Source organism: Sorghum bicolor, chromosome 9 (genome assembly GCF_000003195.3).
Source record: "Sorghum bicolor cultivar BTx623 chromosome 9, Sorghum_bicolor_NCBIv3, whole genome shotgun sequence".
Lineage (NCBI taxonomy): Eukaryota > Viridiplantae > Streptophyta > Magnoliopsida > Poales > Poaceae > Sorghum > Sorghum bicolor.
Genome location: NC_012878.2, coordinates 58,228,776 through 58,256,571, shown reverse-complemented (window position 1 = coordinate 58,256,571; position 27,796 = coordinate 58,228,776). Strand labels below are relative to the sequence as shown.

General features: G+C 46.5%; 5 protein-coding genes across 8 annotated transcripts; 1 reads left to right on the top strand and 4 right to left on the bottom strand.

The window, feature by feature from the left end:
• Positions 1,556–3,550, bottom strand: LOC8083815 (serine carboxypeptidase-like 50). Its single transcript, XM_002440282.2, has one exon. The coding sequence runs from the start codon at positions 3,104–3,106 to the stop codon at positions 1,760–1,762; it is 1,347 nt and encodes a 448-aa protein (XP_002440327.1). The 5' UTR covers positions 3,107–3,550; the 3' UTR covers positions 1,556–1,759.
• LOC110430182 (G-rich sequence factor 1-like) lies at positions 4,685–10,651 on the bottom strand. 3 transcript variants are annotated; one of them, XM_021447332.1, is made up of 2 exons: positions 6,747–6,898; positions 4,685–5,727 (listed from the first exon to the last, which is right to left on the bottom strand). In XM_021447332.1, the coding sequence occupies exon 2, from the start codon at positions 5,684–5,686 to the stop codon at positions 4,934–4,936; it is 753 nt and encodes a 250-aa protein (XP_021303007.1). In that variant the 5' UTR covers positions 5,687–5,727; positions 6,747–6,898; the 3' UTR covers positions 4,685–4,933. The 3 variants fall into 3 exon arrangements, with proteins under 3 accessions (XP_021303007.1, XP_021303005.1, XP_021303006.1); XM_021447330.1 differs by having other exon boundaries at positions 4,685–5,816; positions 6,747–6,887; XM_021447331.1 differs by lacking the exon at positions 6,747–6,898 and adding an exon at positions 10,519–10,651 and having other exon boundaries at positions 4,700–5,827.
• On the bottom strand, positions 8,432–10,683 carry LOC110430181 (heterogeneous nuclear ribonucleoprotein H3-like). Of its 2 annotated transcripts, none has more exons than XM_021447328.1 (2): positions 10,519–10,683; positions 8,432–9,562 (listed from the first exon to the last, which is right to left on the bottom strand). In XM_021447328.1, exon 2 carries the CDS (start codon positions 9,545–9,547, stop codon positions 8,666–8,668), a length of 882 nt encoding a protein of 293 aa, XP_021303003.1. In that variant the 5' UTR covers positions 9,548–9,562; positions 10,519–10,683; the 3' UTR covers positions 8,432–8,665. The 2 variants fall into 2 exon arrangements, with proteins under 2 accessions (XP_021303003.1, XP_021303004.1); XM_021447329.1 differs by having other exon boundaries at positions 8,432–9,462; positions 10,519–10,675.
• LOC8064740 (receptor like protein kinase S.2) lies at positions 13,891–17,269 on the top strand. Its single transcript, XM_002441538.2, has one exon. The coding sequence runs from the start codon at positions 14,563–14,565 to the stop codon at positions 17,158–17,160; it is 2,598 nt and encodes an 865-aa protein (XP_002441583.1). The 5' UTR covers positions 13,891–14,562; the 3' UTR covers positions 17,161–17,269.
• On the bottom strand, positions 19,890–25,215 carry LOC8083814 (protein REDUCED WALL ACETYLATION 3). The gene is made up of 16 exons (XM_002440281.2): positions 25,035–25,215; positions 24,015–24,106; positions 23,653–23,781; positions 23,495–23,551; positions 23,327–23,399; positions 22,953–23,111; positions 22,316–22,465; positions 21,946–22,201; positions 21,737–21,858; positions 21,478–21,564; positions 21,266–21,354; positions 21,107–21,169; positions 20,963–21,019; positions 20,666–20,762; positions 20,403–20,561; positions 19,890–20,320 (listed from the first exon to the last, which is right to left on the bottom strand). Exons 1-15 carry the CDS (start codon positions 25,065–25,067, stop codon positions 20,403–20,405), a joined length of 1,623 nt encoding a protein of 540 aa, XP_002440326.1. The 5' UTR covers positions 25,068–25,215; the 3' UTR covers positions 19,890–20,320.

Genomic DNA, 27,796 nt, shown 5'->3' with positions numbered 1-27,796 from the left:
AGGAACCCAATGTCAGTCTGATGTCTGCCTGGTCAGCACTATGCATATGTTTCCAGTTTCCACAAACCTTTGAAGTGTATCGTTTTTATGGAACCTTTTAAGAGTTTCTTCTTGATAATACCTTCTGAAGAGTTTGTGGTAGAAGATAGTTGGTATACATAAATGCAATGGTCTTTGTATATTCTTTTTTTTCAAATGGTGGCAAAAAACTTTTGCCGGATTTTTATTAGATGAGGAAAAGGGAAAAAACAAATCTAAACAACTATACAGCCCACTTAAAGGAAACTCGACTCCACTACCACCTATGAAGAGCTCAAACTACAAACAACAAGTGCAACAAAACATAACGGAAAAACTACTGGAATCCGCCTGTGTCTTGTCTCTGTATATTCTGTTTGGTCTGCATCTCACAAACTGTTCTCCTTGTGCAGGTTTGGCGCAACAGTATTAGACGAGGCAGCATCTTCTATGTATTGCTGAGTGCAAGATTGGTTCACTTGAATGAGACAGGGCTCACTTTCTCAGCTGAAGTGTTTTTCGCTTTCAATCATATAATAGTCATACCAAGCATGCTGAACAAGGGACCGGCGTGATTTGTTTATCTTGTTCTGAAGAAGCTGGTGTGCTATTGGTTGTTCACTAGTTTAGTAGGATATTCGTGGTAGTACCCAGAGTTGTTTGGTTAATGAATCTTACCTCCAAACTTGCCTGAGTAGGTGAAAATACAGTTATCCTTTCGCTAAGCTGTCCTCCGAACCTCCAGAACTTGTTGCTTGCCAAGCCGCCGGGCTCATGCAATAGCCCACCTATGGAGTGTTATTTCTCCCTAAATTTCTTCACTGCTTAGTGAAACCTGCTCTCCTTTATTTCATATAAGACGCTTGTTTGTTTGGTCCGATTCCAGTTAATGGGCTGAATCGATTTCCAATATTATTTTCCCTATAATTCTGCCTGGCTAATTGCTTGGTCTGCTTGTGCCACCGGAGCCGTTGCAATCTCCTTGCAGTCGTTGGACCTGGCGAGGTTGTGCCGGCTGGAAGGGATACGACGGTGGCAGGCTGACAGGCTCGTACGCCAACTTCGGCCATACCCCCTCCACGAGCTCCGGCGCTCACGCCGGCCGCCCGGCGAGCGTCTCCTGGAGGCCCTGCAGCAAAGGCCAGCACGCAGTCTGATCGGATCGAGCCAGTTGCATGGTCCCGTGTTGACGCCAGGCTCTGGAGAGTGGTCACGCTGCCAGCACGTCGCCGCAGGCGGGGGCCCTGGGGCTCCGGCTCCACGCCTACGATACGAGCGAGGTGAGCTGTTGGAATTGGAACAGAAGAACAGTTATAGTCAGTTACTGCTGTGGCAATGGCACGGCGAGACGGCGCGGACGCGACACGAGGCTTTCATGTGGCTGCTTCCCGTGCCTTGACTTGCCACCCGCGAGGCGTTGCCGGATTGCCGAGGGTGACAAGAAGCAACAGATTAACCGAGCTGCCTTGCCGGCGAGGATGTGCACCATTGGAGCCCGGCACCACAGATCGGTGGAGGCCACGAGAGGAGCGAAGCGAAAACAAAAGCACAGACGGAGACCCTTCAACATGCATTGCGTTTTCCATCCCAATTAACATAACAAACAGTGAAAATATCCGCATTTTCTTCACGTCGCGATCGGTATCGGTACCACTCGATAAACACCAGATCAAATCCATTAAATTAAGAATCCATATCGCGCAGTCATCGGCTTGGACAAATTCCTCCGCGCCGGGGCGCATCATGCGGCGCTCCTGACGCCGTCGCCGTGCCCAACGCGGCCGAACGGCCCCGTCCCAAGCACCCATCCCTCGATCATCTCCTGCGCCGCGCGGCCGTTGTCCGCCGGCACCAGGTGCCCGGCGCCGTACACCACCACGTGCGCCAGCGCGCCGGACCGCTGCACGTAGCCCGCGAGCTCCCCGTCCCCGGTCCGCCACACGGCGCGCTGCGCGTCCTGGAACGCGCGCAGGCCGTCCCAGCGCACCCCGGCGAGCCACGCCTCCGTGGACACGACGCCGTCCCGGAGGTCACGGACGCCCTGGTACAGCAGCACGCGGGTGCGCCGCAGCAGCGACTCCGCCTGCGGCACCACGCTGCGCATCACGTCGCCGTGCATCGCCGCGCCCACCGCGTCGCTGCACTCCTCCCACGCCACGTCCCCGCGCGCGCCCAGCGCCGACTTGCTCTCCGCCCGGTTCAGGAACACCCCCACGGCGTCCGTCGCGTAGTCCCGCTGCTTCGCGTAGTCGTACAGCGTGGCGAGCCCCGTCAGGTTCTGCAGCCGCGCCAGCACCTTCCCCCGCGCGTCCGACGCCGCGACCCACCGCTCCGCCAGCGTCAGCGACACCGCCTCGGACTGCAGCGACTCCAGCTCCCGCTTCTGCCGCGCGTTCACGAGGCCCAGGAAGTAGGCCGAGTCCGCGTGCGTCGCCACCTGCGCCACCGGGTGCGTCAGCCCGTTGCCGATGGCCACGCCGCGGAGGTTCACGCGCTGCGCCTCGGGAAGCGCCGCGTTCGCGTCCAGGATGTGCGCCCCCGCCGCGGGGACGTACTTGCCCGCGTAGCTCTCGCCCGTGAGGAAGAAGGGCCGCGCGCGGAGGGTCGGGTCGAGGGAGTACAAGGACTGCAGCGCGGCGAGGATGTGCGCGGCGACGACGGACTGGTTGGTGGGGATGTCGGCCGGGGACGGCGCCGCGCTGAAGCCGGTGCCGAGTGGGTTGTCGATGAAGAGGAGACCGAAGCGGCGGTTCCACGCGAAGGGGTTGCGCGAGAGGGTCTCGCCGTCGGGGTTGACGAAGTAGGGGCCGAGCTCGAAGAAGTTGCCCACGAGGCCGGAGCAGCCGGGACCGCCCTGCAGCCAGAGGAGGAGCGGCGTGGAAGCCGGCGGCGTGACCGGGTCCGTGGCCTCGTAGAAGGCGAAGAAGAGGGAGGCGTTCGCAGGCGGGATCGGGAGGTACCCGGACTTGGTCGGGAGCGCTTCTTTCGGGAACACCGTTGCTGCTGTCGCCGCCGCCGCGGGTGCAGCCAAGAGTGGGACGGCGGCAGCGAGGACGACGAGAACGAGGCGAGCAAGCGGCGGAGCCATGGGACTGGTGGAACTGTCAACGTCGGTGCGGGTAGGATTGTAGGAAGGGAGTCTTTGACTCTTTTGTATCCAACAAGAACAAGGTGTGCAGTGTAGGTGTGCTCATCGTGGAAAATAAACAACTTTCCATGAACCAGTGGCGTAATCGGCAGGAGTGGAGTGGAGAGCCTGCAGAAAGTACTGTTCGTTTCTGAATGCATCTTTATCTTTCTTTTCATGCATCACACGACACATGGTGGTGTGTGTGTGTTTTCATGCATCTTTTTCGGCAGGGCCAGGGATAGCAGGAATGAAAGGAACGGAAAAGAAAAAAAGAGGGTATCATGGTGTTTTCCGGTGCCTAATCCATGCTGACAGCGACGCAAGCAAAAGTTGCAGAAATGTTGCAACGTTCTTTAAAACTAACATATGAAAGAGCTACATTATGATAAATGGTTAAATATATATACTCCCTTCATCCACGAAATGAGTCAATTTCTAAAGTTGTTTTAAGTCAAACTTTTTAAATTTTGAACAAATTTTTAGAAAAAAATACCAAGATTTATAGCATCAAATTAGTATGATTAGATTCATCATAGAATATATTTTCATATGATGCGTATTTTATGTTATAGATGTTACTCTTTTTTATAAAGTTAGACAAATTTAGAAAAGTTTGACTAACACGGATTCTAGAAATTGATTCTTTCGTTAACGGAGGGAGGTTTGACTAACACGGATTCTAGAAATTGATTCTTTCGTTAACGGAGGGAGTATATAAGAAGAAAAAGGGGCACACTTATTATGGTCTCTACTCAAGCTGGAGTGCTGGACACTAGTCAAAAACTCAAGCTGGACACACAACATTCTAACTTCCATTTCTTTTTTTATTGCATTCTTTCATCTCATGTACAGTATATGTATATTTTAGTAATTTCTGTATCAGTAGTTTCAAACACCAATTGGACACACAACATTCTAACTTCCATTCCTTTTCATTGTACGTATATGTGTATTTAGTAATTTCTGTAATCAGTAGTTTACAAACAACAATTGGATGTGTATTTAGTAATTTTTTGTAATCACTAGTTTACAAACAACAATTGGGTAAACAGATTTGAGATAGATTGCAACATGCAGTGGAGTAGAACGATTTGAGATAGATTGCAACATGCAGTGCAGTAGGTCGTCTCTGAAGACTATTGTGGAACAGTTGCATAAACAAGGGTGAGAAGATAGTCAGTCATATTGACAAGTTCTGCTAATGAACTGAAAATCTACACTTGCAAATGCTCAAAGTTTGAGCTTTGGATATGCACTGCCAGTTGATATTCGTCAGCATCAACGTTTGGAAATTTACACTTGCAATGCTCAAATTTGCGCCTTTCTTTTATAAGGAATTTCAGCCTTCGATACATTGCCAGTAAATCAACAACCCGAGTGGTTAACATCTTTTGCAGCGTCAGTAGGGGCAATCTCATTTCGTTCTAATACATGTAGCGGCAACATAATTACAACCAGCTTATGAGGGCAAAATGAGCTCACCAAGCTATGTCATTGCAACACCAAAATTCCATCACATCCTCAGCACCAACAAAATAAACAGAACATGAATAAACTAAAATGAAGCAAAATCCATAAATGATTATACCAAACATGTGCATCCAGAAAAGAAAAAATGTTACAGTTCAGTTCGCATATAAGAAGTCAAACACTCAAATACACAAGCAGTAGCAGCATGACGATACGACTAACACAATCTAACAGCGATACAGGTAAGCATGCGAAGTGAAAACTAAACTTGATCGCAAACACATGCAACAAGAGATCATTGAGCCATTCGCTTCTTCAATGCCTGCCTCGGGTTCTCGCCCTGCTCGCCTCCTCTGGGGTCGACGGGAACAGCTCTACATACCTCGTCCCAATGGTCATCTTATCCTTGCACATGGCCGTCTTGGCAACTTCAGCAGTGGGGAACTCAACAAAGGCTTCACCAGTAGCTTTCCCATCTGAGCGGTATGCAATATGCACATTCTCCTCTGTCAGCTCATACTCCAGGAAGAACTTGATGATGTCCTCAGTGGTGGCAGAGTAGGGAAGCCCACGGAGCTTCAGCACCTCAGTGTACTCCATACTGCCCTTGTCTTCAGCCGGCTTCTTAGACCTTGGAGGAGGTGGGGAGCGGCGGTACTCTGACTCAAAGTAACCACCCTGGCTCACCTCGTTGGCTATTGCACAGTAGTACTCCTGCTTCTTGCATCTGAACACCTCAACATATCTCCGGCCCATGTTCTGCCTGTTGCGATGCAGCGCAAATTCTGCTTGCATAGCTGTTGGGAAGACCACAAAAGCCTCACCAGTGAAGCGCCCATTCTTGTTAACCAGGAGGCAGTCCACTATGTCCAGTCCCACAAAGAACTTGCAGATGTCAATGTCGTTGCAATCAAAAGGGAGACCACGCAGCCGGACACCTGGAAAGTTTTGGATGCCAGTGCTAGCCCCTGCACCAGCTAAGTTGCTGTTGAAGGGCTGGTAGAAGCCACCACTGGCACCACCAGCGTTGCTTCCCATAGCCCCAAAATAGGGGCCTGGTTCCACCATCCTAGACCTCTTTGAGACATCCAATGGACTCCCTGCGTTCACTGCGAAGTAGGGATTCGATTCCATCATCATTCGTGGCCTCTTTGATCCCTCGTACCCATCCGAAACCCCCCAGCCTCCCATCATTGCCCTTCAGATAATCCAGTCCCAAAAAGAGAAAAGAAAAGGAGAATAACCCCCCATCTCTCAATCCCAAATTCATATAATAACCCAAATATAAATATAACTGTGCAGAAAAGAAATAATAGCAGGAAGCATAATATGTACTACTAAGCAAGCTGCACAGAACAGTGAAATTTGAGTTCCAAAGCAATTGTTTGCAACATAAAGGCGGAGGCAGTTTTCTTAAGCTATGCCTAGAGATTCTGTCTCAACATTTAAATGGTGTGCATCCAGATAATGATTCTAACTCTGGTTGTTTGATAGTTTTACATCCAGTAGACAAGCACACATTAACTAATTTAGAGCTAAATTTAGAAGAGGAACCTTATCCGCTAGATGAAAATTGAGCTGTGTAATGAAGCTGAACTAGAAGTTGATATTAAAAAAACTAGCTTCTGCTTGATCAAGATTTTTGGACATGATGGCTAGAATACAGGCACAGGGACAAAACTATTTCGAGCATCCCAACCTAGAGCACAGAATTATAACAGGGGTAAACTTATTCATGAAATACCCTACTCTGATACTGGGGAAACAAATCAAATTCCACCAAATAATCAACATGGCACAGGAGTCAGCACAAAATCGTGCTGGACTATTTCGGTGCCCAATAATCTCCCATTAGTTGCTACGAGGATTCACGAATTCAACAGCCTAAAATCCAACCAAGCATCTGGCCTCTATCAAGGTTATGGAGGGTACACGGATCGACGCCAGCAGCAAATTACCCGTGTGGCAGCGATCGTACGCAGTAAAGGGTATGGGTTCACACATGTACAACCGAGTAATTGTTTTAATTAGATCAGATCCGAATACACAGATATCTAAGCTAGGGTTTGAGTGCTCGGTTTCGCAACACAGGCAGGAAGGGAAGAAAAGGGGTTGGGGTACCGCATACCTGAAGGGTGATATTCGCCGGCGAAGGAGGGGTCGACGAGACCTGAGCGCCTGGCGTACGGCGGCGGTCACCCAGTCGCCGCCACGAGAGGGAGCGCACGCGGGGAGGGGACAGCGGGAGAAGAAAAGGCAGGGGCGAATCGTAAACGCTGTCCTGGGTCTGTTTGGTCCATATATATACAAGGAAAGGTGAGGTAGAAATTGGGCCGGGCCCGGAACAGGCCGGGATGTTGTGTTCGTTCTGGTTGTCTAGGCCCACACTGGCGTCCAAATCAGATTTTTTTTTAAAGACTCTTCCTTAAGGCCAGTCCTCTTTATGAATACAATAATCATAATTTAGGCAAAAGCTAATATGGTTCTGCTAAAAAAAGCTAATATTTGTTGTACTATTTAGGCCCCGTTTGAATTTGAATTAAAATCCAATGGTCATAATTTAGGTACATACCAATTAAGCTAGTATGGTTGTACGTGTAATATGTTTGTATACTACTATTAGTCATTATGAGGCAAATTTTTTAGGGAAATCGAGCGTGCGAGTGTCTATAGAGGTGGGAGGGTGTGCATTGAGTGTGGCCCTGTTTGGTTCCACCAACTAAATTTTAGCTAACTAAATTTTAGTTACTTTAGTAGCTAAAGTTTCAAACACATTGACTAAAAGAAGCTAAAACAGTTTAGTTCTATTAGTCGTCCAAGAGTAGCTAAAATAATTTTAGCTAGCTAAAAATTAGCAACGGGAACCAAACAGACCTTAAGTTGTACTATATAATCATAAAAAAGAGGGTTATTTATGTGCTATATTTCTATAGTAGGGGAGCAAGCCAAATAACGTGCTAAGTTACAGAGTAGAAACATTATCATGATGATCTATAGAATCAATTTACATCTTCTACCTTATGAATTTAAGATAAAATTAAGAAGAAAATCAGTTTGGAGTTGAATTCTATCAGCTTAAGCATTGCAGATTCAGACCATAGCAGTTTTGGTAGAAAATTATTTTGACTTATCAAATGGAGTCCAAATAAGCTTAACTTTATACAGCAGTTAGTGGACTCAAAGATGATATGAAGTTCGAAAAGTTATGAAATGTAAAATTTCAAACCAAATAGGCTAATCTATTAAGTATAGATTATAATTCCTCCAAAATAAAATATCCAAAGGGCCTCGCACCGAACACAACTTGGAGCATATTCTGACTTTGTGCGACTTTTAGATGTGTATCTTTAATAGATAGTTTATTTAAGAATACATTATTGTTAAAATATTTTAAATTTATATGATTATGTAATTGTTTTGAATAAATATCTACACATGTAATTTATATGTTTTCAAATTTAGTAATAATATAGTAGTTATTGTTTACTTCAGTTTTTAAGGTTTGATCAAAGATTGCCATAGATAATAATCTCATCTCAACATTCTAAATTATGTTATTTTAAATTTTCTAGTTATATATAGCTTTTTTCCTATGCACCTAGAAGAGTCAAAATGACTTATAATTTGGAACTTAGGGATAACATGTTTTGACCAAACGAAGTATAATGAGACGGGGACTATCAGATGACCTTATTGTCTATTTGTCACTGGTAACCCAATCTCATTTCGTCCCAATACAATGCAGCAACAACATAATAATCACCGCTTGGTAAGCTCACCAAGCTAGCATCTCCAGCACGAACAAAAGAAACATTACCCGAAGAGCATTTGCTCCCAATTTGGACCTTGGATATAAACTCAAATTGGAATGAAGCAAAATCCATCAATGATCATATGCCATACAAGTGCATCCAACAGAGGACAACTGTTACAATTCAGTTCAGATAAGCTAACACCACCTAACAGCGATACAGGCAAGCATACCATATGAAAACTAAACTTTAACACAGCCGCATGGATACAGAGATCATTGAAATACACATTTCTTCAATGCCTGCCTCGGGATTTTGCCCTGCTGGCCTCCTCTGGGGTTGACGGGAACAGCTCCACATACCTAGTCCACATGGTCATTTTATCCTTGCACATGGCCGTCTTTGCAACTTCAGCTGTTGGGAACTCAACAAAGGCTTCACCCGTAGCCTTCCCATCTGAGCGGTACCCAATGTGCACATTCTCCTCAGTCAGCTCGTACTCCTGGAAGAACTTGATGATGTCCTCAGTGGTGGCAGAGTAGGGAAGCCCACGGAGCCTCAGAACCTCTGTATACTCCATGCTGCCCTTGTCTTCAGACGGCTTCTTAGGCCTTGGAGGAGGTGGGGAGCGGCGGTACTCCGGCTCAAAGTAACCACCCTGGTTCACCTCACTGGCTATTGCGCAATAATATTCCTGCTTCTTGCATCTGAACACCTCAATGTACCTCCGGCCCATGTTCTGCTTGTTGCGATGCAGCGCAAATTCTGCTTGCATGGCTGTTGGGAAGACCACAAACGCCTCACCGGTAAAGCGCCCATTCTTGTTAACCAGGAGGCAATCCACTATGTCCAGCCCCACAAAGAACTTGCAGATGTCAATGTCGGTGCAATCAAAAGGGAGACCTCGCAGCCGGACACCTGGAAAGCTTTGGATACCAGTGCTAACCCCTGCACCAGCTAAGTTGCTGTTAAAGGGCTGGTAGAAGCTTCCGCTCGCACCACCAGTGTTGCTTCCCACAGCCCCAAAATAGGGAGCACCTGGTTCCATCATCCTGGCCCTCTTTGAGACATCCAATGGACTCCCTGCATTCACTGCGAAGTAGGGATTCGATTCCATCATCATTCGTGTCCTCTTTGATCCCTCGTACCCATCCGAAACCCCCCAGCCTCCCATCATTGCCCTTCAGATAATCTAGAGTCCCAAAAGGAGAAAAGAAAGGAGAGCAACCCCCCATCTCTCAATCCCAATTTCAAGTAATATCCCAAATGTAGAGATAACTGTGCAGAAAATAAATAATAATTGAATAGACAGAAAGAATACTAAACAAGCTCTAGTTTTAGTAAAAAAGCACAGTGAAATTTGTGTCCCAATAAAGTAATTGTTGGCAACATATAACTAAGGCAATTTTTGAGCAATGACTGGGGATTTTCTCTGACCACTTAAGTGGCCTGTTTCAGCGCATAAGAGTAATGACGCTGACTCAATACTAATCTTCCTAAGATGATATTTGTTTGTTTTACATCAGTTCACCAGTTTGTTCCTCGAACTCACTAAAATGATGGTGGTTCAAAAGGTGAACCCAACAGAGGATTGCCATTGGTTCAAGTGAAGACAAAGAAAAATGTCAAAGTTGTGTACCCAGATACTATAATGAGGATCACAAACAGGTACTTGCTGTATGATAATATAGTAGAATGAATGGCGATATTTTTCTCCTTAATTCTCTAGATGAATATCTTTCAATATAAATACTCTGATCACTAAGGAATCGACTAATATTCTGCTAACTGAACAACTGGCACACAACAAATCTACGCAGCACAAAATCACGCCGAGATGTCTCGGTGCCCAATAATTCCCCGTGAGCACTCTGTATCCTATAGGATGGACGCATAGCGCGGGCTATTCGGACCACCACAAGCGGCGAATTTGCCGTGAGGCAAGGGGTTCCGGCGGATAAATCAACCTACGGCTGTCGATTTCCACCACGCAGCAAACAAACCTAGTGAACGAAGCTTCAAAGAACCGTATGGAATGTTTTGGGTCGCGGAAACAGATTATTGCTAGGGTTCAGGGTGGCTCGCATCAAATGGAAGATTCTAGGGTTACTGGATGGCGGGAGAGGTGCAGGTGCGGTCAAAGCGTACCTGGATCTGGAAGGAGACGTGTTCATCAGAATCGGCCGGCGACCGGCGCGGTGGGGGAGGCGAGGTCGCCGCGCTGCGGTCTGGAGGGGTGGACTCGGCCACAGGCGGCTAGGGCACCCGGGACCGGGAGAGCCGGAGAAGGCGATGAGGACTCGCGGGCTCCTTTCCTTTCCCTCGGGACGGGAAGGAAACGGAAAGGCCGCGACTCGGACTCGCGGGCTTGATGGGCCCTCGGGCGGTCGGGCCTTTCTCGAGTTGGGCCGTGAAGGTCTAGAATGGCTTCGGGGGGGAGGGCCGAGGCTGCGGCCCGCGCCGCGAGACGAGCGGCTTCTGCCACTCCAGGTTCCAGGACGACACCAGTGTGCACGACTGCGACACGCACGTGCATCTAGCTCCTCCGCAAGATTCTCAAAAAAAAAAAAAAAACACTAGCTCCTCCGCAAAACCGGCAATGTGACTGAAAAATTACTATATGCATAGTTGGATTTTGATGGTCCGATTATCCCAAAATCTATTAAAGTTAAGAAAATTCCTTAGTTAACATCACACAAAGATGCAATTCATTATTTAGCACCGAAAGTTAAAATTTTTTTATGATCTGCTTCCTCACCACGCCCGGCATCGGATCCACTGACCCAGCCCACACCCTCGCCTTCGTCTCCACCACCTCCCACCGCTCCGGCGAGACCCTAACTTCGGCAGTGACCTCCTCCTTCCCCTCCCTCCCTTCCCTGTGCCCTCCCACATGCAGCTATGGTGACCTCCAGTGGACTCTAGCCATGACGCCCTCACCTCGACCTGGACCGGCCACCCCTACTGCCGCCAGCTCCTCTAAATCTTCCATTGACCATCCCCATCATCTGGCTAACCTACCTCCCCCAGTCGGCCCTTCTATACCCGCAAGAGTTGGAGAAGAAGGGGTGCATGGCTTGCTGGAACCCTAGAAAATAGATCCAGAAGGAAAAAGAGGAGGAGGCCTACCTCCCTGGTGCCGCCGCCGACGAAGGGGAGAGAGGGAGGGGCTTGCTGGCGTGGGTGGGGGTGCGGGCACGGGTACGGTGCAGGCACGTGATTGCCGCCGGGGAGGAAGTCGTTGAGCCGCCAGAGGTGATCTCGCCGAAGATATGAGAGAGAGAGAGAGAGGAGAGTGGGGCGTGTCGTGTGTGTCGTGCGTTGAGTGTGCGGGTGACTTGACTCGATAAAAATACGGCTGGGTGTAATTAAGTCGTTCGACCCCACCTTGGAGATGGGAGGCTAAAGATGGCATCATAGATCGTCAGATGGACGGTCGATTAGGTGTGCGTGTCGAGTCATATATGCTTGTGCGACTAGAAAGAAGTACTCCAAATTTCTTAATATAGTGGCTTTATTTTTTAGGCCCTGTTTAGATACACCCAAAAACCCAAAACTTTACAAGATTCCCTGTCACATCGAATCTTGCGGCACATGCATGAAGTAGTAAATATAGATAAAAAGAATAACTAATTGCACAGTTTACCTGTAAATCACGAGACGAATCTTTTAAGCCTAGTTACTCCATAATTAGACAATGTTTGTCAAATAAAAACGAAAATGCTACAATGTCAAAATCCAAAAACTTTTTGCATCTAAACAAGCCCTTAGTTCCCTAAATAGCACTAGGTTAGATCTAACTTCTAGCGCCGTTAACTTCATGGGAAAAGACCATATTGCCTCTGTTTTTTTCATGTGTAACACCAAGCGCATTAAGGTAATTTTATTAACATTTTTTTATTAGTGTGATTTGTTTTACATGGAACATATTTTGTTGGTATAATTTTTTTACATTGAATCAATTTTTTTGCAGTACTATTTTTTTGCACAAATTATTTATGAATTATGACAGCACAACTTTTTTTTTTGAGAATATGCTACACATGCAAAGCAGGGGCAAAACGGTCTTTTTCTCTCTAGGTTAGCGGTGTTAGATGTCAGATGTAACGGTAGTGTTATTTGGAGAACCAGATATAAAGCCAATGCTGTATCAGGGAAAACTTTTATTTTTTTGATGCTAAATAAGAAAATGTATCATTTTCCGATGCTAAATAAGGATTTTTCTCATTAAACTTGGGATGAAATTTGAGTTCAGAGCGAAGTGAGGCTGCATTCAGCATTTATATTTCCCTTTACTGACATGAAAAGTACGTGCAGTAGATGTCGTTGATGTACTTGCAGGAGTGGTAGCAGTAGTTGTTGCAGCAGACACTGCGGGATTTTCTTGAACACCTGAGGAGTACCTGGCACAGGTGGTTGCTGCTGTAACAGCAACCGCAGCAAATCATTTTCGAGCGGGCTGACTCTCTCTGTGGTATACAGCAAGCTTCTATCAAACACCACCAGGGTCTTGTTTAGTCTGTGAAAAAAATTTAGATTTCTTAATGTATTATTTTCGGTTTTATTTGATAATTATTATTCTATTATAGATTAAATATGTTTAAAAAATTTGTCTCATACAATTAGCTATTATTTTTTTCTATATTTAATATTTCATACATGTATCGCAAGATTCGATGTAACTGAATTTTTTTTAAAAAAATTAGCAACTAAACAAGACCCAGGCCGCGCGCAACTATATACGCCATAACCTGCACTCAAGGCACGGCTTGACGGCTACAGCCTGCCTAACTGTATGCAGTGGCAATGGTCCCTCGTATCGTATAGCTAGCTGCACCCGGCCGGCCTGTGCCAGAACATGGTCCCTCGTATATAGCTAGCCAGCATATGCTTATGATGAGCAGCTTCTTCGCAAACTGAAGTCCAACTATCTTCAACTGCAGAAAGGAACTCAAGTCAATTAAAAACCGATCAAAATTCACGTACACACAATCTGCAAACGTGTTTTTCTGCTCTGGTTGAAATGTTCAATCAGGCACCACAGCAAAGGTGGTAGATTTTCTTCACCCAAGACTAAAGCGGTTGACAAAAGAGGTCTCACTAGGCCGGCCGGTGTTTATTTTTTGATAACTATTTTCCGAACCTTAGTTTGATTATTACGGGTACCTCAAAGCGGATATTTAGTCTTAGCCGATTAGGGCCTATGTTTCGAGACTAATTTAGACAGTGCCTGACATTGCAATGAAAGGGAAAAAAAAAAAGGACTTTAATTTCTTGCCTAGCTAGGAGTTGGGTGTTCTAGAACCCTCTAGAGGCGAGCAGGAACTGGAACGACCAGTACGTCTCCTATCTTGTTGCTCCCAACACTACACGTCGTTACGGTTCGAAACGGTAAAGTGATCGGCAGAAGTAGCCCAGGCCCAGCCGCTCCGAGATACTTATACCAAAAGCCTAATTCTCATGTTGTATCACTCGCAGTCAGACTCACTTTGTATCTGATGATGAAATCGTTTTAGTCATCAGGATAAAAAGGCGTCTGAAATGAACTATACTTGTGTTCATGAATCAAGGAAGGCGCTCGAAAGAATCTTCGTACGGGTATTTCCATCGCGGCAAGGCAATGAATGAACAACGAGTCAGACGTTGACGGCCCCTACTTTTTTGGCGGGAACGCCGCCTCCACCTCGCGGATGCCAAGTCAACCGCGATAGATGGTCACCTACCAACGCACCCACCGCACGCTAGACGCTATTTACCGCCAAAAATCATCCGTGACGCCGACCCTCCTCCTCCTCCTGTTGCTGTTGTCGTCCCATCCCAAATAGATAGTCGATAGATACCCAAAGGTCTTCTTCTTCTTCTTCTTCTTCTTCTTCTTCCCCCGTGCAGCTAGCCGCAGCCGTGCTGTCGTCCACACGACGCCACAGAGCCCGCTTTTGGCCATCTTCCCCACCTGCCCAGCGCATCCACACCCAACCAACCAACCACACCAGCAGCTAGCAGTCCCTTCACACTCGTAACCCACTTCTTCCCAATTCATTCCAGCAGCTGCCCGCGCTTTAATTCCTCCCTCCCCACAACGCCACGCGCACTAAGCCACCCGCGCACCACCGCTCGCCGCTTAGCATGAGTGGGCGTTGCACTCGCTAATCGCTAATCACTTCCCAGTTACCACTGCCTGCCCGGCCGGCCATGTCGTCGTCGTCGTTGCGCCGTCTCTGCTTCGTGCTGCCGATGGACGTCGACGAGGCCATACCACCGGCGTCGTCGGACTCGGAGGCAACGTCGCGGCGCAGCCGTGTGACGTCGACCCTCGAGGGGTACGCCCGCGCCACGGCGGGACACCTGCTGTCGTGTTTCCGCCGCTACCGGCCCTGCTGCCGCGGCGGCGCGGACCGGTGCCACGACTCGTCGGGGATGGCGTTCGAGGACATCGCCGGCGTGGTCGACGAGGGCGTCGCCGGGAGGAAGCTAGCCGGAGCCGCCGGTGGCGGGCCCAGGATATTCAGCTACTCGGAGCTCTACATCGGGACGCGCGGGTTCAGCCACGGCGAGGTGCTCGGCAGCGGCGGGTTCGGCCGGGTGTACCGCGCCGTGCTGCCCAGCGACGGCACCACGGTGGCCGTCAAGTGCGTCGCCGACAGCACCGGCCGCTTCGACAAGTCGTTCCTCGCCGAGCTCGCGGCCGTGGCCAGGCTAAGGCACCGTAACCTTGTGCGGCTCCGTGGATGGTGCGTGCGCGCCGGGGAGGAGCTCATGCTCGTCTACGACTACATGCCCAACCGCAGCCTCGACCGCCTGCTCTTCGCGCCGCCGGCCAAGGCTAAGGCGCCGGTCCCGGCGCTTAGCTGGGACCGCCGCCGTCGCATCGTTGCGGGACTTGCCGCCGCGCTCTTCTACCTGCACGAGCAGCTGGACACGCAGATCATCCACCGGGATGTCAAGACCAGCAACGTCATGCTCGACTCCGAGTACAACGCCCGCCTCGGCGACTTCGGCCTTGCTCGGTGGCTCGAGCACGCCGTGTCCGCCGACGACGCACACGTAGAGGTGTCGCCGTCGCCGACGTCCCTGCGTCTGTCGTCGTCTTCTCCTGCGGCCTCGGCCAACTACCAGTTCCGGCTCATGGACACCAGCCGCATCGGCGGGACCATCGGGTACCTGCCGCCCGAGAGCTTCCAGCGCCGGGCCACCGGCGGCACCGCCAAGTCCGACGTCTTCAGCTTCGGCATCGTGCTCCTCGAGGTGGCCACGGGGCGGCGCGCCGTCGACCTGGCGTACCCCGACGACCAGATCTTCATGCTCGACTGGGTGCGCCGACTGTCCGACGAGGGGAAGCTGCTCGACGCCGCGGACGCTAAGCTGCCCGACAGCGGCGCCGGCGCGCTGTTCGACGACGTCGGAAGGGTCATGCACCTCGGCCTCCTCTGCTCGCTCCACGACCCCAGGGCGCGTCCGACCATGAGGTGGGTGGTGGAGAACCTCTCCGACGGCTGCTCCGGCGGCGAACTCCCGCGTCTGCCGTCGTTCGTGGCGCTTCCGAAGTACATCTCCCTCACCACTTCGTCGGCCTCCGACTCCGGCGCCACGACCGTCACCACCGACAGGAGCACGGCGACGACGTCTCTGTCCAATCCCGTCTACGCCACCGCGGCTGCGGACACCATCTACCACACCGCGGAAGACGGGAGTAGGGCCGGCTCCAGGTCCGCTGGCTCCGGCCGGCGGTCGTCGTCGCGGCTATCTCCCGTGGCGGCGATCCCGCACGTGGACATGCCGCGTGAGATACCCTACAAGGAGATCGTCGCCATCACCAACGACTTCTCCGAGTCGCAGGTGGTCGCGGAGCTGGACTTTGGGACAGGGTACGAGGGCTTCCTGGACACCGGCCACGGCCGCGTCCACGTCCTCGTGAAGCGGCTGGGCATGAAGACGTGTCCGGCGCTGCGCGTCCGCTTCGCCAGGGAGCTCTGCAACCTGGCCAAGCTCCGGCACAGGAACCTCGTGCAGCTGCGCGGGTGGTGCACGGACCACGGCGAGATGCTCGTCGTCTACGACTACGCCCCGGGGAGCCTGCTGAGCCACTACCTGCTCCAGCGGCGCCACGGCGGCGCGGCGGTGCTCCCGTGGCGGCAGCGGTACAGCATCGTCAGGGCGCTCGCGTCGGCCATCCTGTACCTCCACGAGGAGTGGGACGAGCAGGTCATCCACCGGAACATCACCTCGTCGGCGGTGTTCCTCGACCCCGACATGAACCCGCGCCTCGGGAGCTTCGCGCTCGCCGAGTTCCTGTCGAGGAACGAGCACGGCGGGCACCACGTCGTGGTCACCGCCAGCTCGGCAAAGGGCATCTTCGGCTACATGTCGCCCGAGTACATGGACACCGGCGAGGCCACCACCATGGCCGACGTCTACAGCTTCGGCGTGGTGGTGCTGGAGGTGGTGACCGGCACGATGGCCGTGGACGGGAGGTTGCCGGAGGTTCTTCTCGTCCGGAAAGTCCAGCTCTTTGAGCAGCTGAACCGGCCGGTGGAGGCGATGGCGGACCAGCGGCTGGACGGCAGGTTTGACCGTCGGGAGCTCGTGCGGATGGCTCGGCTTGGCATGGCGTGCACCCGGTCAGACCCCGCGGCGCGGCCGAGCATGAGGAAGATAGTGAGCATTCTGGATGGCAACGACGAAGTGCTGGACAAGTTCGAGCAGAGGAAGGAGAGCACGGAGGACTGGCAGAGGAGGAACGCGACTAATCTTGCACTAGTCAGGAGATTCCAGGCTCTTGGAATACACTGATGAAAAAGTTTGAAACAGGGGAAATTATTAGCGATTCAGCTTTTGTTGTTGTTCTGTGTATAATCTATAGAGAATTTTAATTTCTTCTATCTGTGAGTTTTTGTGCGGATATGGCAAAACTTCTTGCTTGAGTTTAGATTTAACGTTCAGCAGTTACAGCTAACAACAATGACCTTTTATAGATGTCCACACCCTTTATCAAATGTATCAGCAGTAGAGGTGCATAACTGACTTAACAATTATCGAGCTCTCCAAACTTCAAGCCGAGCCAAAGTCAAGAGTCATTTATCAAAATTAGTTTTTTATTTAAATAAGTCAATCAGAGTAATTTTGAAAATAGTCACAAAGCGAGTTAAACGAGCTTAATTGTCCAACCCTAATTTGACAGTTCAGTATCTTTTTTTTTACAGAGAAAAAACAAATAAGTGTTTACAAAGTTTAAAATTCACACCAACACCACCGCTGGGGTTACCAAGTTTACAAGCTTTGAACAAACCCACGAGTTCAGAGTAAAAACGTCACAAACTAGAATCTACTTCTACCACAAAAGAACAGGAGCTATCACATGAATCCTTCTACATCTAGATTGTCAGTTTGCTTCCAGAAGATTTCCAGCCAATTCTTCAATTGTCTTGATCTTGTGGTCCAGTATCTCAAAGACGGAATTGATGCGTAGACGATCATACTTGTATTTGCTAGTAGCACTGAACACGCACGAGTGTTTTGTACCTTCTAGACAACTGAATCCTCAGCCCTCCTATCCATATCCTTCACCAAAATATCCAGGAAAAAATGACAATGAAATTAGTGAGTTTAATGGCCAATCACAATTTGTTCCGTAAACGTCTGATAGCAGACAATACTTCCAGCTGAGTTCCACTCAACTTGCCATTCGTCAGACAACAACCTAACCAGCAAGGCAGCAACATCGTTATGTCATGCGAAAGCCACCATCCTTTTGCAATCAAGTCAAATCATCGATTCGATGAACAAGAGAAAAGTAGCAGACTGGGAAATATTCATGGTTCAATAGTAGTGTTTCCTTTGAGTAACAAAGTAATCAACCATCTTTTCACTCCTTATTTTTATATTCACTTCTCCTATATTTTAGATGTCCGATTTTCGTTGTTGTTGTCGACACAATAGATAACTTTTTTTTTGACGAAAAACAACAGATAACTTTGTGATTGTTTGACTAGATATATTTTTTTTTTTGTGAATTCTATTGTGAGTTGTCATTTTAACTGTATTAGTTATTTGTATAAGATTGTAGTCTAAAATCATCTAAAAGTTCATGCACCTGCAATATAGCAACTCTTCTAGTTTCCAGAAATAAGTTCAACTATCACCTCATTGCTTACGAGCTACTCCAATTTGTCCTAAATACAAAGAAAATAGTCATTTCACCAAGTTTGAGCAATGACTCATAATGCACCATCTCATAAAGATAAGATGGTTCTCAAACTAAACACCCTCACTGTTGGATCATGAAAAAATATCAATTGATAGACTTGTGTATTGTTCTGATTATTGCTCAAGATTGAATTGAAACACTATCAGTGACCGCGTCTGCAGTTACCTGCTCCTGCTCACGGACCGAGTCCCGGTGCAGAACAGTTACTGTTTACTGAATTCTGGATTATCCACTGTGAAAATAGACGGCGAAATCTCACGTCCACCATATTGGTTGGCACTTTTTTTGGACGGAGCTGATGCGTACTTTGACTTATGGGCACTTATTTTTGGACGGAACGAGTATGAAAGTTTGGGCATAGTTTTTTTTAACGGGCGGAAAGTACTGGAGAATGACGTAGTTACACCGTGACCGAGTAAAGGGTTAACATATCTTTGAAATTTTATTTTCAAAAAAGTGTGAAACCTGGTATTTATCGCAAGACGCAGGAATGCCGTCGGGTTTCGTTCTCGTTTGGAGATAGAGATGGCCTCTGTCGTTAACATCACATATTCACATTGAGTCATCAACAGATCAGACAAAAATGGGGAACAAACAAACAACAAAAGATCTCATATTGCTGAACACACGATGCTAGATATACCCTACAGTTTATCGCACGTTAGTTGGGGAGTTGGGGTTATATTAGCTGCCCATCACAATCCTAAAAGTCATCGACAAAGCTATTAGCCTGCAGATGAACTGTGTTTCTTTTTTTTTTTTCTCAAAGACGACGAACTGTGCTTGAACTACTCCAAGACTTTCTTCAAGTCCAAGTCCACACTAGAGTGTATTTAGTTCTTGCGTGAAAGACGGGATTTGAAGTTGGGTAGGTTGCACCAAGAATCCAAGATTGTCTCGCTCCATGATTGAGGTGATGGAACCTACTACCAACTCCCAGCGGCATCTGCCATAGCATTAACCCAAAGCTTGACCTTGATGCCCCGGCCGGCCGGCGTCAGGCGCGTGAGAAGCGGCGCCGGGCGCGACGACGACCACCACGGGCGGCCGAGGCTGCCCCGCCTGCGCCCGACGGGCGACGGCACCACCGAACGTTCGAGCCGTGCCTACCACCGGTCTGAGCCTGACTGAGCCCGGTACGCACGTACAGGATGAACAGTTCAGAGCAGGTAGGCTAGACTGGATGGTCCAAAGCAAAAGACGGTGGGTCCTGTTTGCTTGAGCTCATCAGCAGGTCTTATCAGCCATTATACAGTGTTTATCTCTTCCAACAAATCTGCAATTAGTAGTATCCAAATTTCAGCGAAATGTTACATTTGGGGGAAGCAAAGGGCTCTGCCTTTATATTCTTCTTTTCAAGAAAGAGGAAAAGCCCGTTGTTTTTGTACAGCATCAAAATACCTATGGTACAACACGGTGCAGTTCTACAGGATAACTCTTACACGAGGTTGCATCAACATAGGCTGGCGAGCAGTAGTTGCTACAACTTCCAAAAGAATGAGCGGATTGCCTACTTGTATACAGCAGTGTTTTGAACGAACAAAAAGATCAAAAATTGGACTTCTGTATCTGCAGCATCTGGCAATTCAATTTCCCAATTCCCATATGTCCAACTTAGCCGCTTCTCCTGACATCCCCAAGTATCTCCACAACAGCAGAAGGGAATCGAGGCCAGACCTGAACATCCTATCAAGCAAACGTTTTACAAGAAACCTTCTATCAAGATTGCTTGGTGTATCTTCATCCCTGCAGATGCAATAAGCTATACCTGAGTTACATGAACCGCAGAGGTAACTGCAAACATTGTAAGTTTCAGATGCTTGTTTACCTATACAACAGGAATCTTCAGGAGAATAAGTGAGCAGAGATACAAGCACACTGAGATGGCGATCCCAGCAATGAAATTTTGGTATAGACGGCTATTATCCCTACTGGGGATAAAGGCCGCCCTCAAGACGCTTGTGATCTCAAACACACGGTATGATAGCTGCATTTATTGATAATGAAATGAGTATCCTTTTTATGACTGTTGAATGAAATGGTTTTCTTTCCCGATAAGTAATGGGACGGGTTTGAAAGTTGGCAACTTACAAGAAGATAGATCGCCGTAGTAAGCATGAAGTTAAGCATAGGATAATCTGGTATGAAACAAAGAAGCCATTTTGGCTGTCCATTTGGCATGTTAGACCTGCGAAAGAAGCTTGGTCACAGTGTGGCAAAGCAAAGGTATTTGAGCAGAGCAGATATGATTAAAAAAAATCGAAGTTGATCTTTTATCCAACATACTATAGGGATATATGCTATTTACCACAAGGCTAGTGAACTGGAAGTACCTTCAATAATTAGGGAAAAAAAAACATATACGTAGCAGTAACACAAGAGTCATACCTAAGCCAAATATGGATCTGAGAAATATAAGTCTCTAGTGTAATCTTGCCAAGCCATCTGTCACAAATATAGTTTAATACTCAGCCACCGAGTAAGCCAAGAAAACACATGAACAATGTAGGTAGTAAAAGTTTTAATGCTTACGCAAAAAGAGCCAAAGAGGCACTCCTCAACTGCTGGGTGCAATTACGCAGGCAGATATAAACACTGTAAGAAACAAAGTTCATTGTCAACTGCAACAAAGCATATTGCTGGCACATGCCACATCAATTATGAATACATGTTAACATTTTTTATACGTACGTTATAGGGATCCATGACGTGTAGGGATGGTACTTGTTGTATGTAACTTTGTCTAGCTTGTATATATATTCGTACCACAGAAAACCAGCCTAGAAGAAGAAACACAACACCTAGTTAGGACAGTAGTATCAACACAGTGGTGTCAAGTACTTGATTTAAAGAAATCCAACCTAGTTAACACAACAACAAAGGTAAGAGATGGTAGAACTTACCGTCAACGAAAGAGTGACAATGGTTCCCTTGATTGATAATCTAACCTTAGTCTCAGATTCTTCCAGCTTCTCCATCCATCTTTCAACCTGTTTCGGAAAAAAGGTCCCATCTTAGATTAACATGATCTGAACAAAAGAAATGATGCTCAAGGTATAGAGAGATTGAGGAAGATATATATAGACGTAACCAATAACATCTCGAACAAACAGTCTGACAGGGTGACTGAGGGTAATATAGATCCATATCTGAAATACTTACATTAGGATGGAAGTAAGCATAAATCATTCCAACAATCCATATGTATCGATCGAGGCCAGATCGGAAATGCCACTCATGTAGCAGGGGTAAGTGTGCCTTGGATGGGGATGGATCTTTATAGCCTGAATAGAGAATAATTAAGGTTGGTCCTGAACTCCAGAGCATGACTGAAAGGGATAATGTCATACAAAACTACAACAATAACTTACCTAGCAGAAATGTAAAGGGGGCCCACAATAGTTCAAATACCCCAGGAATTTCCCATATCAAAATTACAGACAGGAAGCAGCAAGCAATCTTAATAGCCATGATTGATGGTATCTCATTGTATTTGTTAAATAGACCAAGTGATCCATATACCATAAGAGTAAATAGGGTGTGCATTGGGCAGATATAATAAAGCATGAGATCATTGTCAAGGACAATGCAACAGAATGCCACAAAGAAATTTAGCCTCCACATCATCTGCATGAAAATTATAGTAATCGGTTAGTGTTTAAAAAGTGGTAACATGAAATGCGTAAGACTTAACTTATTAGGAAATAGCCGAAATTAAGACTGATGAGGTAGCTTAGGCACCTGAGCAAATCTTGCAATGCTAAAATCTTTCTTGATATAGTAATATGAGAAATTCCCAAATCCAGTCATCCAGACATAGCAAGCAATGAACACACGGATTGCATTGTATATCTCAGTAGCAGCAAAATAATGGTACATCAGAAATAAGACCTGGCAATACAGAGTGAATAATTAGTACACTCTTGCAACCAGAATGGATTAATACCAATACCTGTGTAGGACAGAAACCAAAAGAGAATGCAAAAACGCTACTGCAGTAAGTAAATTTTTATGGCATTCAGTTGTTGAAAGGTTGAAATATACAAGTGAGAAGAAAACTATTGCAGTAGTTGTCACAATAAAAATGTTCAGTTGATATAAGGTAATAGACTTTTAAGTAAAGTCTGTAGATAACACCATATTGTGACTATGGATAGAAGGAACACCATAACAATGGATACACTATCTATACAGCATAGGATGCAAATTTACTAAAGGAAAAGCAGAAGACGTAGCATGCATGTCGTACAAAATATCAATGCCTAGCGAGTGCATTTTACATGTCATCATACTCGCCATCTCTAAAATCTCAAACGATATAGATACCTAAGCATCACAATATCAAGAAAAATAAAACAAGTGCAGTAAAAACACTAACCTGCATCCACCCTTTCCATTCCTCAGTCTGGTGACGATTAAGATAGAGTATGGACTTTCCTGAAAATGCTGATTTTTCATGATGCTTCTTAAGTGAAGTAAGCGCTGATGCTATGATGAGAAGAATGTACAGAAACAGAAACAGATCACGGTTGTAGCTCTGTCAAAGAAAAAAACAAGGATTATAATGCAAATAAAATACATAAAGAACATATAAGAAACAGGTCATAATAGATCATAAAACAAGTAACAAGGGCAATCTTCAGCGCAGAAACATTATACAGTTACAATTTAGCTAATCAACAGCTGCTGCAGTTTACATGTGCCGCTTACTGCACTGAGTGTAAGACTGACTAGCAGAGGTAACATCATTACCTTCTTGCTTTCTGGAAATATGTTTGTCCGGTCACAAATGTAAAAATAAACCAGGACAACGCCAAATTCAGCCCTGCAAAATGGTTAGAGGGCAGAAAAGTATCAGCAGATGATCACATAGCCAGAAGGCTGAGAGTGCATGCCATTATTATTATAAAATAATCTTACATGGCTCTCAGTACAGCACGGTTTTCAAGCAGAAAAGACTCGTCCATAGTTATAAACCTACAGTTCACAACCACAGAGATATCAATATTTCATGATCATGAATCACAAGTGTATGAGCTATAATCCTAATGTGCCTTGTGTTGGTCTTTAAACGGTACCGTAACAAATTTGCTTTGGTAGACAAATTCCTGAACTTTGTAGATGGTGATTTCAACTGTCCTCCTTCAAGTAATACTGACTTGTCATCCTCCTTGATGGTTCCATTATCCAAATTAGTGTCTGAATGACTGCATAAGACAAAATAACGCAAGAGAAGGGTGGCATTAAAACACTGTTTTTCAATTTCTTCATGGTGAATCTACTGCCTAGTCTAAACAAGAAACCTCCAATTGCAGCCTTGAATAATTTGGAACAGCAGTATGCAGTTGGCCGTAAACATTTACTAGTAAAGATCATTTATGATACGAATCTGTAGTCCTAGTGCTAATTTCAAAATAAAGTTTGTGACAAGAAATCTTACACTTTCCCATGAGACAAAGATTTCTTGTATTCGAGGATTTCAGAGTAGATCCATGCGATGAGGACAGGGAATAGACCTAGCAAAAATGACACCTGCAAGAAAGCAAAACATTGAGTTCCACAAGTGCATGCTACCATGGATCCATGAGAAACAAGCCTAGGTACCAATTAGTTCATCGAAGCACCAAACTAGGAAAACAAAATTAGGATAGCTTTTATTCCATTGAGGTTGTAGCCACACTCAGCTACCCAGAAATATGTGCTCTAAATTTGATGATTTCAGTCCAGGAAAGAAAGTTTTATCCCTACATCCTGTCATAACGGATTTAAAATAAGGGCAAATCTGCTCCATATTAGCAGTTTTCACTTTTCAGCAGACAAACAAACATCCTTGTTTCGTATCACAGCTCAACTGCACTTCATTTTTACGATGATGAACAGATAAAAAAAAAGGTACAAGGACCGTGTATGCCCAATGTTAGTTTTGTTCTCCGTACTTATACCAAACCACAACCATAGAGAAAGAATTATGTATGTTTCGCGTAAGTCGTAAGGAAGAACTGGTATCCAGCTCCAATGCTACTTGCTACGAAAGCTCCCCCTAGGAGCAGAAGTCCACCAGACCACCAACCCACCAAACTGGTTAGGTACGTACGGGGTCATGTGCAGGGGCATTGCTTAGTGGGCACTGAATTCTCCCTCGAACCCTGGAGCTACCTTAAACCATGGCATTAATACTGCAACTACTACTTCGCTTCAATCCAACGCCAACGTGCAGAGCAGCAGGCAGCTGCTTGAGTTAAGGAGTGCATCCACGTGCACGAAGTCGGAGATTACGGCCAAATTTGGTCGCCTTGGGAATTGGGATTCAAATTGCTCTCGCGCAGTGGCAGCTACTCCCCGGATCAGAGCAGAGCAGAGCAGAGCGAAGCGAAGCGAAGGAAGCTACGAAGGAGCACGGCTGCGCCGGATCCCACTCCCACCCATGACGCTAAGCAAGCAAAACGGAAGGAGGTCGCACCTGTCCGGGCGTGACGGGGCCGAAGACCTCCATTCCGGCGGGCACCCCTCGAGCCGAGATCTCGATCCTCCCTCCCCGCCGACGCGGCCGGCGACCGATCAGCCCAGATCCAGGGCCGCTTCACCGAACGCGGAGGGGAGGTGGTGCGTGCTGCGTAGTAGGGGCGCGGCGTGCGGGCGGGCGGGTGGGGAGAGGCGAGAGCGATGGGGATGTGGGATTTATATGCGCGCGCGCGCGCGCGCGCAATGGCGTGGCGAGCGGGTGGGGAGTATCCTGGTGCGGGGAGGAGCTGGCTGGTGGCTGCTGCTGCTGGGGGTGGTGGTGGTGGAGGAGGAGATCTGAAGCAACCGCGGGCGGGGCAGGGGCGGAGACGGTGGCTGGTCGCGGTCGTGCCGGGCGGGGCAGGGGGAAATGATGGGGGACGAAGGGGAACTCGGAAAAAAGCGAGCGCTGCTGCTGTGGGTTGGTTGTTGGTGGGGGCCTTGTTTACTTCACCAAAAATTTTGCAAAATTTTTCAGATTCTCCATCACATCGAATCTTTAGATGTATGTATGGAGTATTAAATATAGATAAAAATAAAAACTAATTATACAGTTTGGTCGGAATTGACGAGACGAATCTTTTGAGCCTAGTTAGTCTATAATTAGACAATATTTGTCAAATACAAACGAAAGTACTACTATTCACATTTTGCAAAAAAATTTTGAAAGTAAACAAGGATCGTGGTAGGTGCGTTTGCCGTTTGGTACCAAACCCACCTTTTCGCTCGCTTTTTTTGGTCGGTTTTCTCGCGTTTCGGGCGAGGTTTTCAGAGTTTCGGCGTCTTCTCTTCTTGTTCGTCTGACTGGGCCGATTCCAAATATTTACAAGTTATCATAGCGAATCTTTAAACATATGTATAAAATATTAAATAAAAATAAAAATAATTAATTATATAATTTCTCTATAATTTGCGTGACAAATTTTGAATATAGTTAGTTTATAATTAAATAATAATTATTAAATATAAATAAAAGTAATATTATTGTAGCTAAATTTAAAAAATTTCGTCAACTAAATAGAGCCAAGGCTACAGAAGGAGATGGACGTGAGGCAGGCAAGCAGGGCGGCATGCAGGCTCAAGGAACAGTCAGGTGCACCTAGGCCTTGTAGTTAACCCCAAATTCAAAACTTTTCGAGATTTCCAATTACATCAATTTTTGCAGCACATGTATAAAACATTAATATAGATAAAAATAACTACTTGTATCCTGTAATTTATGAGACGAATCTTTTAAACCTACTTAGTCCATGATTAAACAATAATTACCAAGCCCTAGCTTGGTTTTGTTTTTGGGTTGTGGATCGCACTCACGCCTGGTTAGTTCTAAAAAAATTTCAAAATTCTCCGTCACATTGAATTTTTAGACACATGCATGAAGTATTAAATATAGACAAAAACAAAAACTAATTGCACAGTTTATTTGTAATTTACGAGACGAATCTTTTGAATCTAGTTAATATATAATTAGACAATAATTATCAAATATAAACAAGTGTGTTACAGTGGCCGAAGCAAAAAAAAATCGCAAACTAAACAAAGGCCTCAAAGGAACTTTGGATGGAATTGATTGGTTATTATTATTTTGTGCGTTTGGTGAAGTGGTGTGGCTCACTGGCCTACTACTAGTACTAGCAGCATATATTAATTATATATTTTATTACTTGGTGGGAAATGGAAAATAATAATAGAGCATACGATATATTGGTGCTTAAGAATTTTAGAAGAGTGACACTCTCGTAGAAGGAGCGAAAGCGACGTGATTTTCATGGATATCTTGTGGGCATTATTTTTCGCAAATGTAGCGCTTTTTACTAGACCTGGGCACTTTCGTGGTGGGTGTGACCCTACTGTTTTGTCGGCTACACCTGCACCCAATGTGTGCCACCTGTTGTGAGTGATCGTGATATCGATACGTTGCTTAGCATATACACGTCTTCGTTACCAATTAACCGAGCATAACTGAAAGAGTTTGGAGATGAACTAAGAGCAACTCCAACACTAACCTAAACTTCACTGGTAAATCTTAGATTTTGCCAAGTATAAAACTAAAATGCCAAGTGAAAAAAGAGGCTTCTCCAACAGTTAGCTATTTTTTTGATAAATTTAGACTATCTTGTGATTTTCCTGAAAAAATCAGAGAGACTTTTATGCAAAAGTTGCAATCTATTTAAGTCATGCGTGCATGCTGAATGTGTGGGCCCCACCGCGTAGGCAGGATGCCAAACGCTCCCAAATTTAAGCCAGTTGGCCATCTTTTTGCCAAGCATCCTATTTTGCCAAGTGCATATAGGGTAGTGTTGGAGAAGCTTTTTTCATGTTTTGCCAAAAATTAGGATTTGCCAAGTGCATATAGGGTAGTCTTGGAGTTGCTCTAATCAAGGGTTTGCATTGCTCATGCCCCCGTGTATTTGTACAAGTACAGACGCAGCTATGCGCGGAACCACTGTGGCGCCAAAACGATCCATCAAAAGTCTAGTTTGGATACATATGTATCCACTTCAATCCACGTACATTGAAGTGGATTAGAATTAAACTGAGTTTAATTCAACTCTAGTTTACTTTAACACACGTAAGTTAAGATTAATACATGCGTAACCAAATAAAGAGAAGGAAAACTATCAAACTAATATAGACATCGGCAGTGAACCGAAGATGTGAGGTATGTGAAGAACCTTCAGCTGGCAGATCGAGTGCTAATTGCTCGCCGCTCGCGTACAA